At 33.1% G+C, this 22009-nt stretch overlaps 1 protein-coding gene and 1 pseudogene across 2 annotated transcripts; both read left to right on the top strand.

Moving 5' to 3' along the window:
- Window positions 1-3714: 3714 nt before the first annotated feature.
- LOC145558652 (ABC transporter G family member 35-like) lies at window positions 3715-14626 on the top strand. Its single transcript, XM_081619960.1, has 22 exons — window positions 3715-4287; window positions 5669-5878; window positions 6295-6379; window positions 6573-6732; window positions 6853-6929; window positions 7055-7108; window positions 8267-8357; window positions 9442-9743; window positions 9861-10459; window positions 10549-10709; window positions 10805-10914; window positions 11024-11177; window positions 11264-11377; window positions 11466-11641; window positions 11743-12075; window positions 12261-12551; window positions 12637-12720; window positions 12811-12944; window positions 13039-13266; window positions 13452-13623; window positions 13732-13986; window positions 14083-14626. Exons 1-22 carry the CDS (start codon window positions 3923-3925, stop codon window positions 14353-14355), a joined length of 4428 nt encoding a protein of 1475 aa, XP_081476086.1. The 5' UTR covers window positions 3715-3922; the 3' UTR covers window positions 14356-14626.
- A 3389-nt stretch (window positions 14627-18015) lies between these two features.
- LOC145558653 (protein transport protein SEC13 homolog B pseudogene) lies at window positions 18016-21738 on the top strand (annotated as a pseudogene). Its single transcript, XR_014092593.1, has 2 exons — window positions 18016-18120; window positions 20608-21738. The product of XR_014092593.1 is annotated as a protein transport protein SEC13 homolog B pseudogene (transcript).
- The last annotated feature ends 271 nt before the right edge of the window (window positions 21739-22009 follow it).

The raw sequence follows: 22009 nt of genomic DNA, 5'->3' as shown, positions 1-22009 counted from the left end.
TATACTCTTATTATATCTTTACTGAAATCTATCAATTATTGAAAAACATTTGCTAAATATTGACACATATGTATAAGATACAATAGAATATACAATGTAAAGGAAAATTATAGCTGATTTAAACATTTTAAAATACTTTGTAGTAGCGGCTTTAGTAAAAAGCTTTGTATTACTTCTATTATTAGGGAAAAAAAATTACTAATATAACTTCAAACTCTTCAAGTTAATTACATTACGTACCTTATAAATCATGTCACATTAATAATATAACTTCAAACTCTTAAACGTGAGATAAATATGGAGTAACAACATATGCAATTAGCAATATCTGTAGTACATGTCTAAATATATTTTTTGGGAAAAACGTAGTCAACATTAGATTGTAATATACAAGTAACTTGTAATGCTATATATACTTCGTATATACTATGACAATCACTATTTTTTTTTTATTAAACAATCACTGTTTTTTTTATTAACCCATAATTGTCATGCTTTATAATCTCTGTTTTTTTTTTTTTTTTTTTTTTGACAACATTATAATCTCATTTGAGTATGTGACTAACGCTGTGATTAACTTGAAAGTGCTGCTTTTTTTTTTCGGTAAGGGGAGAATCCTATCCAGTCGAAACCTCTCATAGGTTCTTCCTACCATTATTTTCTAAAAAGTGATAAGGTATAGTAGATTGAATATATAAAAAGTGGATTGGAGGGTCTTGAAGACTATACCTAGTAACCTAGGTAGTAATGTAGTATGGTTGATATGGAGGTGAATGATAAATGGTCTCATTTTAAGGAATAGGTTTAATTGGAAGTCGGTCATCAATTCAAGTACTCAAATTTATTCTTCCAATCATTGTTGCTTCACCATTTTGATTGTCGGCTACCTTGTTGGTTATGTTATGATCAATTCAATACAATTTTAATTATAACTTTGTACTCCACCAGTTATACCGTATCAAGCTAAGGTATATATTAATATAAATAAATTATTTCCTCCAATTTCTCATTTTGCTTTTAGGCCCTGTTTAATTCACCTTAATTTTGCTGAACTAAAATTATTTTTACTGAACTGAAATTTTTTTACTGAACTGAAATTATTTTTACTGATATTCTATTATAATTTTGTTTTGACGGGAAGATTAAAGATTTCATTTATAAAATAGCCAAACGGCACTTACAATCAATTTTTAAGAAATTTAAAATTCCAACAAGAATGTATAAAACCCTAAATATAACATCGCAGAATCGATTGATAATGGCCTTAACAAAAAACTTCATCCGAAGCAATACAATCTGTGAGTTTGCTCTAATTCGGCATAAGACCTGCAGATGCATAATTTTTTGGATGAATATACTTCCGTGGTCTTCTAAACTCCGGTAGAAATTGCGAAACCTTCGATCTTCATTCTTTAATAAACAAGTAATTAAAATTCCTACCATGAACACCATCTTAAGGATGGTATCTTTTTATTGAAAGCAATTAAAGAGATTTTGGGGCTTTCCACCGGAAACAACCAGTGGAAGCCCCTACAAAATTCACAAATAAAAATCAAGAATGAAGGAGATGAAGAGAAGGAAGGATTGAAGAAAAAACAAAGAAAAAACCCTAGCATAAGAGGCTAGGAAAAACCCTCCCAAGGGAAAACCCTAGAGGGAACTATCTCCCTATTATAATTCTTCTTTAAGAAAACTGAATTTTACTGAACTGAACTTATTTTTACTGAACTAAAATTATTTTTACTGAACTGAAATTAATTTTACTGAACTGAAATTATTTTTACTTAATATTATTATTTTAAAGTGAAGAGAACAGAGCCTTGTACAAAAATCCCCAAAAAAAATGATAGAAATTTGTTTTGAGTCATGGATATTATTGAATAATACGGAGTACAAGTAAAATCATCAGTGATCTAAGGAAAAAGAATGAAATATATTTTCTTCATTAACATTATCAACAAAATAAACTTATATAAATAAAATACTTTCATATTTAAAATAAATTGGAGGGAATATATTAGAGAAATGAACATTAGAATTTAGAAACATTGAAAATTTCATATTTAACCAAGAGTTATTATTAATGAGATATTATTTGAATACATGCATCAATGTTTCCTAATATCACAACATGTAAAATATACTACTTCCTCTGTTCTTTTTTACTTGATCCCCTTTGACTTTTATACTAATTACGCTCATTCCTTTTACTGCCTTTTGTGAATAACATGCATCAATGTTTCCTACTATCATAATACGTAAAATATACTACTTCGTATGAATATTGTATATCACATTTGTATATTTTTCCATATCTCTAAAATCTCATATGTCTAACAGTATTGCATTTTTGTAGCATATAGTACTATTTTAAAAATACATTATCTTAAATTATAGATGTATATTTATTTTTTAAATTTTTTTCAAAAAGAAAAGATTAAAAAAAAAAATGCTAACTTCAAACAATGACAAACTTTTAAATAAATCCGATGTACAATAAAATATTGTACAATCGTTATAAAGTTACCCTCTATAAATAAAATAGTGTTTATGCTTTATTGATAAAAGTTACCAAAAAAATTATAAAAGTGACCTTAAATTTAATAAAAATGACCCTAATGTACAGTAAATTACTATACATCGTGTGTATACAAAAATTACTCTTAAAAGATAGCTTAGGTAAGGGGTAGCTCATATGATTAAAGCTTCCCTTCCGATTTTAAGAGATTTTGGGATTGATTCTCATCTCACGCTTTCTGCCTCTCTAAAAGAAAAAAAAAAAAAAAAAAAAGACAAATTTTGGAGAATAAAATGGATTTCTTAAAAAAAAAAAAAAAAAAAAAAAAAAAAAAAAAAAAATACTCCTCTTGCGTGGCTCTATAAGGTTTCACCTCTGTTGTGTGGCTCCTCTTGCATGACCTGTGTGTGGGCCTTAATTAAATTGTGGTTTCTTTTGTGAGGAAGAAGAGTTTATAGGTGGGGGTATTTTTGGTCATATAATCATTTATCACTTAATTTTAACAGAACTAACAGTGTATTTCTTCTGTTCTGGAGGGAAAATTTGGTTAGGATTGATTCTATAATTTTGAATTATGTTATGACAAGCTATCTTTATATAATTCCTTGAGAGAAAATATGGTTAGGAATAATTCTATAATTTTAAATTATTATTCTGTATGGAGTTTTTTCTTCCCTTTGTGTTTAGGGTTGTCTAAAACAAAAATCTACCGTACAGTTGTTACAAACCTTAAAAACTAGTCCATCATCTTAGAAATAAAAGTAAATTAGGGTATGTATTGTCTTTATTACGAGTTATTCTCACTATTCATTTTAATCCAATAAAAAACAATTCGTACTTTGAATTTTGTGTCAATTAAAATATCAAAATCACAACATCAATGTATTACGAGTTTAAAGTACACTTCCGTAATACACATTCCTATGACCAATTCAATTTTCGAACCTCATTTAACCATCGTGCTATAAGAGTATAATCGTATAAGTATAATACTAAAATAAAAGTGTAAAAGGTGATCAATTTTTTATTTTTACAATTATTGACAAATTTGCGCACTAATCATCACTAGTCATAAAAACATACTTAGGGTATTTAAACTTTCCACTAAATTTTCCAACTTACCACTTAAATTAATGAAAAAGAATGACCAAGTCCTTCCAAGAAACAATACAACCCCAACAACTCCCATTCCTAACTCTACTATATATATCCCTCAAAATTATCCTTACACATTAAAGAAAATCTTCCAGAACAAAGTAACCCAAAAACAAAAATAATAGGGTCAAATTACATGAAATAAAAATAAACAATCCCCTGTTTTTTCTCCCCTGTTTTTCCCCTGTTTCAAAACAGGGCATTAAGCTTCAATTACCCAAGAAATAAATTGAAAAAAAATTGAAAAAAATGGAGGGAAATAGTAGAGGTTGGGGAAGAAATATGAGCAGAAATTTAAGCAGAAATATGAGCTCAAGTTGGGGAGTTGAGGATGTTTTTAGTAGCCAATCGCGGCGTAGTGTAAGAGCACATGAAGAAGATGAAGAAGCATTAACATGGGCTGCCCTAGAAAAACTTCCCACTTATAATAGGTTAAGGACTAGTGTCCTTAAATCTTATGCTGAAAGTCAAAATCAAAGTAAGATTTCTCATAAAGAAGTTGATGTTAGGAAGCTTGATGTCAATGATAAAATTGAGTTCATTGATAGATTGTTCAGAGTTGCTGAGGAAGACAATGAAAAGTTCTTAAGAAAACTTAAAGACAGAATTGATAAGTAAGTTTTTTCTTTTAATTATAATCTAATATTATGTTTTATGGTTTTATTGATTAAAAATAATACATCAATATGGTTTGATGATTGTTCTTTAGCCTTTTTCTTTAGTTAGGTATGCATGTGAGGTTGTGAGTACGTTATAATCTTGTTTGTTGATCAAAAGGATCTTCATGTTTTAGTTATGAGGTTAGTATGAGTCGTATTTTGAAAAAGTTGTCACCTTTCATATGATAATGATGAGTCGTGATGAATTTGCTTAGATATTCATATTTTCTTTCAAGATTGAAACAGTAAGGAGATTACGATAACGATTGAACTACCACAAAAAAAAAAAAAAAAAAAAAAAAAAAAAAATCTACAGAAACCGTGTTATATAACTAATTACGAAAGAAAGAATGTAAAATCTAATTCGAAAGGGGGATAATAATGAATATAATTCTCGTATAAGTGAAAGATGATTAATCAAAATGGATAATAATGAATAAAAGAATATGACAAAATATTGTAAATAATACAATTGGTGGACCTATGTCATTGACTACCATTAGTGGTTGTTAAAATGGATTTGTTATAAAATTAAGCAAGTTGCAAGAAATTTGTACTCGTGTTTCTTATAACGCATGAAATTTTTTATGCATGTTCAAGGAAACCAGCTTACGCATTGTATTGTATAGCTTTTGTACATTGCTTTTCCGTGTATCTTTTTCACTAATTATTGTTGGTGGTTGCTACTTTTGTGAAGCATTTGTAATTTAATAAAATAAAAGAGCATACATTTCAATCAATTAGTTAATAATTTGCTTTCTCAAAGCTATCTAAAAGAATGAAACTTCAACATTTGTCTTTTTTTATTTTGTTTGTCATCTATTTTTGTCAAGGTTATATCACATCAACATTGTGGACTCAAGTCATTCAAAATTGACTATTTTCGATTTTTAATTAAAAAAAAAATTATATTCCCTCCGTCCAAATTTAATCTTTAAGTTTTCTAACTTTTTTATTGTTAAGGCAAGGGCATACAAGGTGATCAATAATAGGAATAAGAATTACAAAAAAATTACAATATTTTTTCGAATTAGTTAAATAATGAAATTTTAACTGAACCTTGATTCATCAATAGTAAAATTCTTATCTCAATTGATATAAACACGATTTTTTTTGTAAATGATTATAATTGAAGAATCTAAATTGTAGTTGCGGATATCAATAATTTTTTGGTGTCAATGTTTAGAGAAGTTGGACCTTTTTTTTATAAAAATATTCTCTATATATATACCACCCCAATATATAATTAAACAAATTAACACTTGTCATCTTACCAACTTTATTTATTTTTATATTTCTCTAATTATGATTAATCTCATCTTAATGATTATTACAGAGTTGGGATTCAGCTTCCAACAGTTGAAGTAAGATTTGAGCATTTAACGGTAGAAGCAGATTGTTATGTCGGTACAAGAGCTCTTCCAACCCTACCAAATGCTGCTCGTAATTTTGCTGAAGGAATCCTTGGTTTGATTGGTATTAGACTGGCTGAAAGGAAAAAGCTCACTATCCTTAAAGATATATCCGGCATTGTTAAGCCATCAAGGTATATTTATGAGTCGAATACAATATATTCCTTTCATATTACAAGCACATTAATGTGTACATATACCTCCATATGATGTGATACCTAATACGTGTAAATTATAACATACACGTGTTTCACATATTGTATCACACTATCTTAGATGAACAATATGGCCGGTTACAAAAACATTAAAGAAGATTAGAAAGATAAAAAAAAAAGTTTTCCAATGATAAAGTACTCTATTATAGTAAAGTGAATTTATAAGTGTGAAGAAGACAAAATGAAGATATGGTAAATCATGTGACTATTATTGCTTTGATAAAAGTGTCAAAAATGAGGCAACTTTTGTGTTGACAAAATTGGGCATAGTAAATAAGTAACATAGATGTTTGTTAAATTATGTTTGAAAATTTATGGTAGATTTTATTTTGCAGGATGTGTTTATTGTTAGGCCCACCTTCATCTGGAAAGACAACTCTCTTGTTAGCTTTCGCTGGAAAACTGGACCCTTCTTTGAAGGTACTTGTTTCTAATAATGTCATTATGATTACGACTATAAGGTTATGGTTACGGTTACACTGCACGTATTGATATAAAATTTTGTTGAACGGACCAACAATACGAAATCATGGCGATTACTTGTATACTCGTATTTAGTATGTATGTATGTACCTCGTATAACACGTATGTTTGGTGACGGGTTTATGAACAGGTAAAGGGTGAAGTGAGTTACAATGGACATAGGTTAGATGAATTTGTACCACAAAAGACATCAGCCTACATTAGTCAAAATGATGTCCACATTGGATCTATGACTGTCAAAGAAACTTTGGATTTTTCTGCTCGTTGCCAAGGAGTTGGTTCTCGTTATGGTAAATATTCTAATACTCCTTTCGTTTTATTTCGTTTTTTTAAATGCATCACTTTTTTTAAAAAAATTTAATATATAATATTTTAAATATTCTAATCGTGAATTTAATTATTATATTCAGAGCTCCTATCTGAACTTGCAAGGAGAGAAAAGGAACATGGTGTTAAGCCTGATCCGGAAGTTGATCTTTTCATGAAGGTAAATTCCATAATTATAAAAATATACGTATCAATAATGAGAAAACAAATTTAATTTATTCATTTATCGAAATTTATTTTATCCGTATATGCAAAAATAATATAATGACTTAATATTTGTTTCAGGCAACTGCTATGGAAGGAGTTGAAAGTAATCTTATTGTGGACTACACCCTTAGGGTAAGTTGCATCATCAAATCTCGCATTAAAATAAGTTCAAATTACACTATCAACGCGATAAAAATTACATTTATTTATGAATTTGGTGTTTAGTTTATTGACTACGGTCCCCTCTAAATCAGCAGCCAGAATAAGGTTGAAAAAATCAGCACAAAAATAATGAAAAATTTGACCTTTATCGTCAAAAGTAGGTTCTCACCTACTAAATTATATTCTTATGGACAGATGGATTTTTATAAGCTAGTGGTCATACTTTTATCTAGTTGTATTAGATTTAGAGATATTGTCGTATGAATTTCCTTTTTGGGTTGGTGAACCACTCTTTTTCGTCTTCTTTTTCATGCAAGTTGAAGTGGAAGCCACCAAACCAACGTCTCTCTTCAACTCCACAATTCTGTAAATTTATTTTTCATAACCGACACATAGAAAATAAATTAGGAACAATACGTAGTAATAATAATACTAGTACTCCCTCTGTCCCGTTTACTTGTAACATTTTGACTATATACGCTTGCCGATGCACATATTTGACTAGTTATAAAATGTTTATGTTAATAAAATATACATTGAAATAGACCCAACAACATCTTACGGAGTATATAATTACATTGGCTTTCATATAATAGCTAGATTAGACGGTCAAAGTGAAATGTGTAAATAGTGCAAAATTCAAAATGTTGAGTAATTTGAAACAGAGGGAGTAATTATTATTATTATTATTATACAACCTACACAAAAATTAGTGGAAAGCCGACACATAATCTTATATAAACCTTCGGAATACAATTTCTCCATTCATAACGTATTACGTAATTTACTACTTTCTAGGGGTAGCTTTGTCTTTTTAATATCTATCTATATATGTCAGAAATTAATGATATGAGTATGATTATAAAATGAGCACCTTCATCTTACACCCAAATGCATTCATACCGTAATATATTGATTCTGAGAGTATCTTATGTAACACACTGCCACACAATATTTATGGTAGTGAACAAGTGTTGTAATTTTGTTAGAAATGGTAGGTCAAGATATGAGATTAAACAACATGAATAAAGATGGTCTTATCTAGTTATAAATTTATACATACTTAAAGTATTTTGTTAATAAGTTATTTCTTTATATCATTGCATGACATAATATTTTATGGGACAGATTCTGGGACTAGATATATGCCGAGACACTCTTGTTGGTGATGACATGCTACGTGGTATCTCTGGTGGACAAAAGAAACGTGTCACCACAGGTCATTTTCATAATTTCACATCTATTTAGTATTTAGGAAAATTTGTCAAAAACAACCTTTTAAAGTGTCTATTTTATTAAAAACAACCTTTTAAATTTTTTTTTGCAACTTCAGACCACATTATAAATTTTTTTTACCAAAGACAACCTAATGCTAGTTTTCGGCGTTGACTCTATTTTTCCGATGTTGACCACGAGTGTGTGAGGCACGGGACTTCATATATTTCTAATTATACCCCTTTCCCCTCCAATTAACTCCTATTAAAACCCTTCAAAGTGACAAATTACTTTGAGAGAGGAGGGGATTTAGTACGAGTGAATTGGAGGGAAAGGGGTGTAATTAGCAATATATGAGGTCACATGTCTCATACACTCGTTGTCAACATCGGAAAAATAGAGTCAACGCCGAAAATTAGCATTAGGTTGTCTTTGATAAAAAAAAATTATAATGTGGTCTGAATTTGTAAAAAAATATTTAAAAGGTTGTTTTAAATAAAGTGAACACTTTAAAAGGTTGTTTCTAACAAATTTTCCTAGTATTTATGAATAATATTGACTAAATAACTAAGCTAGTTAATATACTATTTTATCCTTTATTATTTTCAACGTGGAATTTATTTTATGTTTGTTCTTCCTCCATTGATTAACTGATTCAATGCTAACTTAACCTTAGCCTTTCAATAAAGATAAAAGCATAGCCTAGAAGAATTTATTTGTGTGGTTTGATATTGATCAATGATGTATATTGATCAACAAATTGCAACATTGTGTCAGTTGATGAAAACAACACCAATATATGTGATGTTGTGACAACAATAATTGACAATTTTTCTTTGATGGTACCCCGACACTATATTCACAACGAATAATTAAAGTTTATACCATATTACATAGTTACATATTCACCGTTGATGGTAACCCTATATTAATAATCTCAATAAATTTTAATGGTAACCCTATATTAATAATCTCAATAAATTTTAAATATTTTATGTATAACAGTTATATAAATAGACCGTGTTCATTCTAAATGAATTAGCACTTAACAAACTCGTGTATTTTTGTCCTGTATTTGAAAATGGCAGGTGAAATGATAGTGGGCCCAACAAAGGCATTGTTCATGGATGAAATATCAACTGGGCTGGATAGTTCTACCACTTTTCAAATAGTAAAGTGTTTGCAACAAATAGCCCATTTATCTGATGCAACCATTTTAGTGTCACTACTTCAACCTGCTCCTGAGACTTTTGACCTCTTTGATGATATAATCTTATTGTCTGAAGGCCAAATTGTATACCAAGGCCCTAGAGAGCATGTTGTTGAGTTCTTTGAAAGTTGTGGGTTTCGTTGCCCCGAACGTAAGGGTACAGCCGATTTCCTCCAAGAGGTAAAATATATAAACCCCTTTGTACATTAATCAATGGTCAAAGTTATGTATTGTCAGACGTGAAAGTCAAAGGGTTGCGAATAATACTAAACCGCGCGTGATAAATGGTGTTTACAGGTTACTTCGAAAAAGGATCAGGAACAATATTGGGCCGACACAAGCAAGCCTTATAGGTACATACCGGTATCAGAATTTGTGACCCGATTCAAGCGTTTCCATGTTGGGCTAAGGCAAGATAACGAGCTTTCGGTCCCATACGACAAGGCCCAATCACACAAGGCAGCTTTAGTCTACAAAAAATACTCTGTCCCATACAAAGAACTTCTCAAGGCATCTTTTGACAAGGAATGGTTGCTTATTAAGAGGAACCCCTTTGTGTACATTTTCAAGGCTATACAAATCATGATTATCGCGATCATTACATCAACGGTGTTCATAAGAACTAAGATGCATACTAGGAATGAGAATGATGGAGCTCTATACATGGGAGCCCTGATTTTCACTCTGATTATTAACATGTTTAATGGTTTTGCTGAAATGGCTATGATCATGCAAAGACTTCCTGTGTTTTATAAGCATAGGGATCTTCTTCTTCACCCTGCTTGGACTTTCACCTTACCAAGTTTCTTGCTCGGTATTCCTATATCGATTTTTGAATCCATTGTTTGGACTTCTATGACATACTATTCCATTGGATTTGCACCTGAAGCTAGCAGGTATGATAAAAGTTCAACAAATACTTTCATAGAGGAGTATATACATTATGTAACAGTCTATTTTAACATGATTTGCTTCTGTTATTCAGATACTTCAAGCAACTTCTATTGGTGTTCCTTATTCAACAAATGGCTTCTGGAATGTTTCGTGTTACAGCCGGGTTGTGTAGGACTATGATCATTGCTAATACCGGAGGAGCTCTGAGTGTCCTCCTTATGTTCATGCTTGGAGGTTTCATCCTTCCTAAAGGTCAGTTCTCATATCAAATCCTCTGAATTTACTTAGAATTCATAATCTTTATATGTTGGAATAGAAATTGATTGTGTTTTTACATCTTAAATCAGCCTTAATACCCAATTGGTTGCAATGGGGATATTGGGTGTCACCTTTATCATATGCATTCAACGCTCTTGCTGTTAATGAGATGTTTGCTCCGCGTTGGATGAACAAGCCGGTAAGATTTCCTTGTAACTTTAATGTCATCCATTCAATTACATGAGACTATCATTAAAACAGCTTAGAATATAAACTTAGATTTTGACATTTTTTGGAATAATCTGCAGGCATCAGATGGTGTAACTCCTTTAGGTGTACAAGTGCTGAAGAACTTCAGTGTCTTCACAGACAGAAATTGGTATTGGATTGGAGCAGCTAGCCTTGTCGGCTTTATTGTAGTTTTGAATCTGATCTATACTCTTGCACTTACCTACCTAAATCGTAAGTACATTCGAGTTTTTCAAATGACATGAAGCAAAATTTACTCTTTCTTTAGCTAAAATTGTTGCTATCTTTTATGTATATAGCTATTGGAAAGCCACAAGCAACAATCGCTAAAGAGGATGAAGATGGCATGGAAGATGAGCACTCGGTTAAAAAGCATAAGAAAAACCTATCCTCTGCTGATGGAAACAATACAAGTAAGACCATTAGCTATATTACATTCAAGTTAAGTATCGCAATTGCCTAGATTTGGTTATTCATGCTGTGTTTCGAAAACTTTTACAGGGGAGTTGGCACTTCAAAGAATAATGAGTCGGTCCAATCCTAACGGATTTAGCAGAAATGATGATGCTTCTATTGAGGTGACAAATGGGGTTGCTCCAAAAAGAGGCATGGTTCTTCCTTTTACTCCACTTGCTATGTCCTTCGACGATGTGAGCTACTTTGTTGACATGCCTGCGGTGAGTGAACTCTTTGTCATGTACTTGTGTTGATCAATGCAATGCGTTTTTTCAGGAAATAGTTTACTAAACTCTTTATCTTTAATTTTTGGCAATATTAGGAAATGAAGGAACAAGGGGTGCCAGAAGATAGGCTTCAACTCCTTCGAGAAGTGACCGGTGCATTTAGGCCAGGAATTCTAACAGCTCTTATGGGTGTTAGTGGAGCTGGAAAGACAACATTGATGGATGTTCTTGCTGGAAGAAAGACAGGAGGTTACATTGAAGGCGATGTCAGAATCTCTGGTTTCCCTAAAAAACAAGAAACTTTTGCTAGAGTTTCTGGTTATTGTGAACAAACTGATATCCATTCTCCTCAAGTCACAGTCAAAGAGTCGTTAATATACTCAGCTTTCCTCAGGCTCCCTAAAGAAGTCTCCAAGGAAGAAAAACTTGTAAGAACTTATTTCCGATAAATTTTACTACACGGTCTTGTTATCTTCGCCTGATTTTTACTGAACTGAAAGTCGAAAAATGATATTTACTAATACTAACTTAACACTATTTTATCCTGTTAATGAAGACATTGCCTTGTACATGTGATGTGAAACTAATGACTTTTATTACCTTTATCTGCTAGGTTTTTGTTGACGAGGTGATGGAACTAGTAGAGCTCGACAGCCTTAAGGATGCAATAGTAGGGTTACCAGGAATAACAGGGTTATCAACAGAACAAAGGAAGAGGCTCACCATTGCAGTTGAGCTTGTTGCTAATCCCTCAATCATCTTTATGGATGAGCCAACTTCAGGTCTTGATGCAAGGGCTGCAGCCATTGTGATGAGGACAGTAAGAAACACCGTCGATACAGGAAGAACTGTTGTTTGCACAATTCATCAACCTAGTATTGATATCTTTGAAGCTTTTGATGAGGTACTTAACACTCTTTTTAAAGAAAAGATTATTTGGTTTTATTTCACTTTCATCTTTAATAATGTACAATTGTTATGTTTTCCAGCTTCTTTTGATGAAAAGAGGAGGACAAGTTATATACTCAGGGCCATTAGGCCGAAACTCACACAAGGTCATCGAGTATTTTGAGGTAATAATGGTTTAGTTTTCAACACCGACCTTGTGCATATATAGATTTAATACATTATCTAACTAGTAAAAATTTATGAAATCATTTCAGTCAATTCCCGGAGTCCCAAAAATCAAGGAGAAGTACAACCCTGCAACATGGATGTTAGAAGTCAGCTCTATTGCAGCTGAAGTGAGGCTAGAAATGGACTTTGCTGAGTACTATAAGTCATCATCACTTTACCAGTAAGTAGATCAAATTCGCTTTCCATATTACATTAACATGATACTGATTTTACCATTTACATGTATTAACTATGTATTAATACCTGTTGAGCAGAAGAAACAAGGCACTGGTAAAGGAGCTAAGTGTACCACCAGCAGGAGCAAAAGACTTGTACTTTTCGACTGAATTTGCTCAATCGTTATGGGGCCAATTCAAATCATGCCTTTGGAAGCAATGGATGACTTACTGGAGAAGTCCTAGCTATAATCTTGTCAGATACTTCTTCACCTTGGCTGCTGCCCTTATTGTTGGAGCTATCTTTTGGAGAGTTGGAACTAAATTGTAAGTATTATTTTTCATCCGAACAATGTCTCACCTTTTTCTGTACACCCTCAGTTCAGAATTAGTAGTCGCATTATCTCATTAACACATACCATTTACAATATGTGACTTCTAATTCCAGGTAGAGAAAAAACAAGTATAAGTGACTAAACTTTATTTACAATTTTTATGACTTAAATTGACAGGGACAACGCGAATAATCTAACCATAGTCATCGGAGCCATGTATGCTGCTGTACTCTTCGTTGGAATCTGTAATTGTGGAACAGTACAGCCTGTGGTGGCTGTTGAGAGAACAGTCTTCTATAGAGAAAGAGCTGCAGGAATGTACTCTGCATTGCCATACGCCATTTCACAGGTAAGCGCAAAGTTCAGCATACTTGTGATAACTTAACATAATGTTATAACTTGAATTTGTACATTTGGATGTATTTTTTTTAACATGAACTTATTTTTGTTCTTACAGGTTGTTGTTGAAATACCTTACATATTCGTGCAAGCGGCGTACTACTCAATCATAGTGTATGCTATGGTGAGTTTCCAATGGACTGCAGGAAAGTTCTTCTGGTTCTTCTTTATCACATTGTTCTCCTTCCTTTACTTCACCTACTACGGTATGATGACCGTGTCCCTAACACCAAATCACCAAGTTGCTTCCGTGTTTGCTGCTGCTTTCTACGCGCTCTTCAACCTCTTTTCCGGCTTCTTCATTCCTAGACCAGTAAGTCCTTTACCAGCTTCCTGTTTTCAAACATCAGCATAACAGATTACATATATTGGAAACTAAATATTTGTATGTTTTTGTTGTGTATTTCAGAAAATACCAAAATGGTGGGTATGGTACTACTGGATCTGCCCTGTGGCATGGACAGTTTACGGGTTGATCGTTTCACAATATGGTGATCTAACACAAACGATCCAAGGCACCGGGATGACACCCGATCCAATGATTAAAGACTACATTCAAATACATTTTGGGTATGAGCCTGATTTTATGGGTCCAGTAGCTGTGGTTTTGGTTGGATTCACGGTGTTTTTCGCCTTCTTGTACGCTTACTGCATTAGGACACTCAACTTCCAAATGAGGTAGAGAGCTTAGAGTAGTCAGTACATGTATGTATAAACCAAAAAAATAAAAATTGTTAACTATTATTTGCCTTCATATACATCTTGAAGAGAAAGTTGTAAATATGAGAATCATGTGAGATTAACTAGCTAGATAAATATTTTTATGTATGGGGAAATATAAAAGTATGTGTATATATTTCCCAATATATAGTATGATTTGGTAGTATTGCATTGTGTAATGTGAAATTGTATATTGATTATATAATATATAAATTTCAATTTTGGCTCACAAATTTGTTATTGTTTGTTCATAAATCAATATCGGCTTACCCGTTACTCCATTAGTCCCTTATATTTTTGTACCATCTGACTTAAAAAACTATCACAAAATATGGTAGTATAAAAATAGGAAAATTTGCGAGGAAGGTCCTTTTATGAGGACGACCTTGTGGGGAAGGTCCTTTTATGAAAAAGGTGGCACGAAAGGTCCTTCTATGTACATTGGGTTGCGAGGAGGGTCCTTTGACCAAATTCCGGCGTTGACCAAGATTTTCCAGCCAAAAATAATCACATGATGTGCACATGACCACTTAAATGAGGTTTTTTAGGTGGTGGATGTTCGAGGTGTGGGTTTTAATGGGTGGTTTTCGTAGGTGGCCGGTTCTGGTTCTGGTGAAATCAAACACCATAACAATTAACAACCATAATTCTAATTGTAATTGTTGTTTCCGAGCTTAATTTAAAGGGGGAAAGGGAAATCAAGGGAAAAGAGGGAAAAAGGAAAAAAAAAAAAAAAAAAACCTCATTTAAGTGGTCACGTGCACATCACGTAATTATTTTTGGCCGGAAAAAATTGGTCAACGCCGGAATTTAGTCAAAGGACCCTCCTCACAACCCAATGTTCATATAAGGACCTTTCGTGCCACCTTTTTCATAGAAGGACCTTCCACACAAGGTCGACCTCATAAAAGGACCTTCCTTGCAAATTTTCCATAAAAATATTATGAAAAGGTAAAGAAGTTACACCATAGTATTTCTATATCTTTCTCCCCCTTTATTTTTATCATTCTAGATGGAGTAGTGTAAAAGTGAGGAATTTATTATGAAAATGAGGGAGTGATACAAAAAAAAAAAAAAAAAAAAAAAAAAACCTTTTCTTTTAGCCAATAGTCCCTCTATTCATAATTTTTTGCCCCATTTAAAAATATGAGTCAAACTTTAAATTATTTAAACCATTAAATACTCTTAAATCTTAATCTATAAGAAAAAATACAGTCGTGTTGGATCTAGTTAAATTCGTCTAATTGTATATTTTATTAATATATCTAGTTTTTATAATTTTTTTACACATATGAAATTGGATGGATATAAAACCATTCTAAGTCGTGTTTTAGAGACCACGATGAATCAAATGGGGTAAGTTTTATGAATGGAGGGAGTTGTAATTTATGTTATCTATATACATAAAAATTAATGTCTTAAGTAAGCACAAATAAATAAATAAATAAATAAAAAAAAAAAAAAAACAAAAAACAAAAAACAAAAAGAAGATAGTATATAAATTGGAATAGTTTTAGCAATTCCAAGACAATAAAGAGTTATTCTCTTTAAATCTTTTTTTTCCTTACGGTAATATGCTTTACAGAGTAATCAGTAATCAGTTGCCAATGCAAGTGTGCAACAACCAGACCATACACTAGTTTTCTGATACAACCTCTATTTTATACTTCGGAGTATTAATTGCAATAAAGGGGTGTTATTTATGAAATTGTGAACCATAAAAAATTCATTTGATGCAATTGGAATGAAGGAAATCATTGTACCACTTGGAAAATGAAATACTACATATAGGGTTGTTCATCAGTCCAAGACCAAACCGGACCAGACCGAAAGTTAGACTTTTAAGAACCGAAGATCGGATCGATTAAGCTAGGACCAAACCCGGATCGAATCGAAAGAATCAGTCCAAAACCCGAACTGGACCTCTTTGGACCGATATAAGAATTTTTAAAAAAAGAATTCTAATTTTTTTATACTTTTATGGAAAACACGAAAAAAGTAAAGAAAAATCTACACTTTAACGTCTTTTTTTTTTTTTTTTTTTTTTTGTATCTTTAGTACAAAAAAGCTCATAAATTTAAAGTTTTCTAAGCTTATTAAGGATAATATTAACCATTATTTTATATTTCACATATATTTTTAATAAAAAAATCGATCCAGTCCAAGACCGGTTTTTATAGAGTTAAGTATAAAACCCTCGGGTCTAACCTTTTCATTTTTTCACCTTTTGGGACCTCCCACTTTTTTTTCACCGTTTGGGACCTCTGGTTAACTTTATGGTCATTTAACCCGTCTTTAACTCATCGTAGGAAAAGTGAGTCCCTTAATTGACTATTTGACCCAAAAAAGTTAGTCCCCTCATTAACTTTTTCACAAAATTACTAATAAAGTCATCTATTCATAAATAATTATCAGCCATATCCAAAGAAAAAAAGTATATTCCAAATATGCCAATGAAAATAAAAGCAAAAAAAGAGTTGATGTAACTAGCCGTCACTACAACAAATCATCACTTATGCCACGAATTATGCCACGAGAATTAAAAATTCGTGGCATAATTAATTTCATCTAGTCACGGTACAAACGAATTTAAGAAGATTTATACCATGGGAATTTATTTTCCTGTGGCAAACTTTATATTTGTGTCACGAATAGTGCTTTTTCCATGGCAAACTTTACATTTGTGCCACGAGTAACTCTTCTCCCGTGGCAAACTTTACATATGTGCCATGACTAGTTTTTCCCGTTACTTTCTTTTTCTCATCATCCAAATTTAATTTTTCAATCTAGGGTTTTATCCTAATTAGTTACTCTTTTTTTTTTTTTTTTTGAAAAAAAAAAACTTTCAAACTGATTAGAAAATCTCACAAGTCAGACGACACTTTCGGCTACGATTTTGTCGATCTGCTAAAAATTCTCACTCCATCATTGGTAAGTTTGATCTTAATTCAGTTTGTTTACATGAATTTGGTTGCACTTAGCGAATTGTTTGGTAGTTTTTCTATCTTGCCCCATTTCTTTTTATTATTTTGATTGTTATTTTAAATTTTAATTTGGAATAAAAATTGTTTAATTCGTAGCAAAATCCAATGATTGCTCTTTTTAAAAATTAAGATTTAAATTCGTGAAATTGTGATTGCCTGATTTTAATAGTATGCTTTCACTAATATTATTAATCTATTTGAAGTTGTAATATGAAATTATGATGCAAAATTAACCTGCACAAACATTTATGAGGGGACTAACATTTTAGAGGGGATTTATTTTCTTTCTAATCATTTTTAGGGGAATAACTTATTTAACCCAAGGGAGTAACTTATTTAACTCAAGGGATAATTTTTTGGCCAGATTCTACCCATGAGGTCCCAAAAGGTGGAAAAAAAAAGGTAGGAGGTCCCAAAAGGTGAAAAAAAAAATGAAAAGGTTTGACCCTAATTTTATACCTAACTCGTTTTTATAGGGTTTTAAAACGAACTAGACCGAAGACCGAAAAAATAAATTTCTAGACCCGAAGACCGGATCGATTAATTCGATCCGGTCTGGGGTCGGTCCGAGGTGATCCGGTCCATTTTTCGGTCTGGACCGATTTATGAACACCCCAAGTACGTATATATTTGTAAAATAAAAATCGAGAGTTGACTGTTGCAAGTTTCCACCAATATTACAACATTTGTCGCGAGTCTTGAGAAAACGCCATTGAAGATCAAATTCGAAGCTTTTTTTCCAGGTTTTTCCTCACATCCCTTTATCTCTATCGTTCTATCTTTCTTTATCTGATTTTTTCTTTCTTATATTCACATCTTTTTCTGTTTGTTTCATTATCTAATATTGATTGCTGCTCGCTAATTTGGGCTTCAATTATCTGCATTTATAATTAATCTTTTTCATGCTATGTCGTCTCGATTTAAGTTGTTAATTTCCAATTTTTTGATCTTTTGTGATTGATTTTTTAGAGAATAAATTTCCTTTTATGAAGAGTTCAATTAGGGTTTATGATCTCGTCCTTTTTGAAAAAAAATTGTGATTTGATCAGATTATAGATAAATTGATTATTCAATATAAGATATACTGCTCCGATTTTATGAATTTGCAGTATACGCATTGGTATATCTCGTTCAATTTTAATCTGTTGCGTTATCTTATGAGTTGTAAATTCAAGCTGTAACAATTTGATTTTTTTTTTTTTTTTTTTAAAAAATTATCTATTTTGGGGTTATTTTCTGACATTGAAGGTTTAAATTGATGATTTTTGGAAGAATCGAAATTTATAAGTGTATAAAGAAGATTGATAAATGACTTGGGTCATGGTATTTGTTGGAATTGTCAGTGCTTAATGTAGCAAAAAGGGAGGGGGTTAGGGGGAGGCAGTGATGCACGGGTACGGCACTTTTCCACCGTCTCCCGTACCGGGGACGTTTTCGGGACGGGTACGCGACGGGTACGGCCCAAAAACGTCCCCGAGCCGTACCATCAGAAAGTGGTACGCCAGTCGAATTTGGGGACGGCTGAGAGGTGGTGAGGAAACGTTTCGGGGACGGCTCGACCCATCTTCTACCGTCCCCATACAAACCCAACCCATTTTTTTTTTACAATAAACCCCAAATTACATTACCTGAGTTCGATTAGGGATGAACCCTAGAAATTGAAAAGGCTAGATTCTTTGTGGAGGAGGAGGCGACCTAGGCTGCAACCCTAAAATCGAAGGCGGCAACCACCTACGACCCATCTGTCACCGGCGACCGGTGAACACGCGTCACTAACAAGTGTTCTACTTGTACCTTATTTTCTCTTTCTTCGACATAGCTGGGTTGTTGAATACTTCAATTAAATCAGTTTTTTTATTTCCCCTTTTGATGGATGTGAATCTTGTGCTTATTATTTTACTTATTTATTTACTTTCTTTTTTGAGAAAATTATTTGTTTAAGATGATAGGGTGATGCGAGTTCGTGATGTGATTATCTTTTTTTTCCCCTGTTTTCATTCCACTAACTGACTATGTAGCAGCAGTAGTGGTTTGGCGTGAACTTTGTGATTTTTTTTTCTCTCTTCATTTCTCATTTTAAATGATTTGATAATCCATTTCTTTTATTTGTGTTGTTTAAGACAATATTAATTTTAAACAAGTTTTTCACTTTTTCTTTTAATTTGCGTTATATATATTTATATTTCGCCGTACCCATGCCGTACCCGTTTTTTGAAATTTTGATTTTGCCGTTTCCTGTCCCCGTACCCGTACCCGTTTTTGTCCCCGTATCCGTTTCCGTGCAACCTAGGGGGGAGGATTTAAGCAAATAAAATTAGGAATTCCTGTTACGAAAATTCGTAATTTAGAGAGTATGGATATTGTACATTGCATGGTATGGGAGATTGGGGGGGTGGCTCGACTTCTGTGATGACCGTGAAACCAGAACAGCTGAAATAAATATGGCATTGATAATAGACGAGGGACGGAGAGGTATTAGCCCTGTTAACTTGTTGAAGGTGTCGGCTGACATACTAGATTAAAGAAAATAGAGGGAAAGGAAGGGATAGATTATTTTTCATTTGGATAACAATTGAGGAAGAGAGGGAATTGGAGGGAAGAAATGGAGGGTTTAATTTGTAAGAAATTGATCTCTCCAGAGAAATTTGGAAGGAAATTCATCTTACTTCCCTCGCATCCTATCCCCTTCCCTGCCACCCCTTCCCCTTTCTCTATCCAAACACACCGTAAGAGAATGATGGTGGGTTGATGGTTAGTGATTCTTCAATATACTACTCCGTAACATACTTACATTTATGTATGGACTCTGGAAAACATTGTGGAGAATATATGGGGGAGGGGGAAGTCTGCCTTGTTGAATAGAGAGAAAGAAGTTAGTAATTGTATAGTTGAGCATTGGAAGGAAACGAGAATAAGGGTGAATATTTCAGAAGAGTATTTTTTTTCCTTGCTATATTAGCCATTTATGAGTAATTTGCTTCAGATTATCTTTTGATCTTACCAATTCAAAATTCATTGACATTTTCATGCAGTAATTGCTAAGAGCAATAGAGTTCAGATTTAAATAGGCTGGCCGATTGACTGCTTTATGATTCTTTCTTTTTTAAAGTAATTGTGGAAATTAGCATTCTTTCATGGTTTTATAGACAGATGTTTCAATTGTGATTTCAACTTGTTTCTTCATTTATGGATTCCCAATCATTGACAACTGCATCGTCAATTTGTCACAGAAAAAAGGGTTTTTCGTGTCAGTGAGAAACCATGGGAATACAGAAGATTGAGACTGGTCACCAAGATACAGTACATGATTTTCAAATGGATTACTATGGAAAACGTATAGCCACAGCATCATCTGACCACACAATCAAGATAATTGGGGTGAGCAACAATTCCCACCAGCACCTTGCTACCCTCAGTGGTCACCAAGGCCCAGTTTGGCAGGTTGCTTGGGCTCATCCTAAGTTTGGGTCGATCCTAGCTTCATGTTCTTATGATGGGAAGGTCATAATCTGGAAGGAAGGTAATCAGAATGAATGGTCACAAGCTCATGTCTTTGATGATCACAAAACCTCAGTTAATTCAATCTCATGGGCGCCTCATGAGCTTGGACTTTGTCTTGCTAGCGGATCATCAGATGGGAATATTATGGTCTACACTATGAGGTCTGACGGTGGTTGGGATTCAAATAAGATAGACCAAGCTCATCCAAATGGAGTGACCTCTGTTTCTTGGGCACCCGCCACTGCTCCTGGTGCTCTTGTAGCATCTGGAGTACATGATCCTGTCCAAAAACTCTGTTCAGGAGGTTGTGACAATACGGTGAAGATTTGGAAACTCAATAATGGGATTTGGAAGATGGATTGCTTCCCAGCTCTCCAAATGCACACTGATTGGGTTAGGGACGTTGCTTGGGCACCAAATCTAGGGCTCCCAAAATCCACCATTGCAAGTGCATCACAAGATGGGATGGTGATTATATGGACAGTCGCAAGGGATGGTGATCAGTGGGAGGGCAAGGTCTTGAATGATTTCAAGACCCCAGTCTGGAGGGTGTCGTGGTCCCTAACGGGCAACATCTTGGCTGTTGCAGATGGTAACAACAATGTGACATTATGGAATGAGGCTGTCGATGGGGTTTGGCAAATGGTTTCTACCGTTGATTCTTGAGATGGAATAATTTATTAACTTCTTGGTATGTTCAGAGTATGTTCTCTAGTAACTTAGCGCGGGATGTTAGTTCTTTTTTCTGCTTCTCTCGCTGCTTTTGTCTGTCCTCTTTGAATTACATGATTGTGTTCTGTTGGAATATTGTTCACTTTCAAGCTCCCGAAAAAGCAAACATGGCATTCATTGGACCTTAATCATCTTATCTTTCTTTGCCCAGGAAAGGCTTAAGGCTTTAATGTCTTATATACTGATAATAGAGAGTTTAAATGGTTTAAAAATAATTACTCCCCTTTGCAGTAGAAGTGTTGGAGCTCTAACTAGTAATTTTGGGAAATCTGCTGTGCGATATGAAGTGGAACAAATGGTTGTTTTCTTTTATTTACGTCAAGGCTGAATAATATGTGTAAATGCTTGCAAGATTAGATTGTAGACTTGTGTTCAATATTTGATGCTTTATGTTGAAGT

The sequence above is a fragment of the Chenopodium album genome, chromosome 9, assembly GCF_948465745.1.
Source record: "Chenopodium album chromosome 9, dcCheAlbu1.1, whole genome shotgun sequence".
Lineage (NCBI taxonomy): Eukaryota > Viridiplantae > Streptophyta > Magnoliopsida > Caryophyllales > Amaranthaceae > Chenopodium > Chenopodium album.
This window is presented reverse-complemented; position numbering and strand designations above follow the sequence as displayed.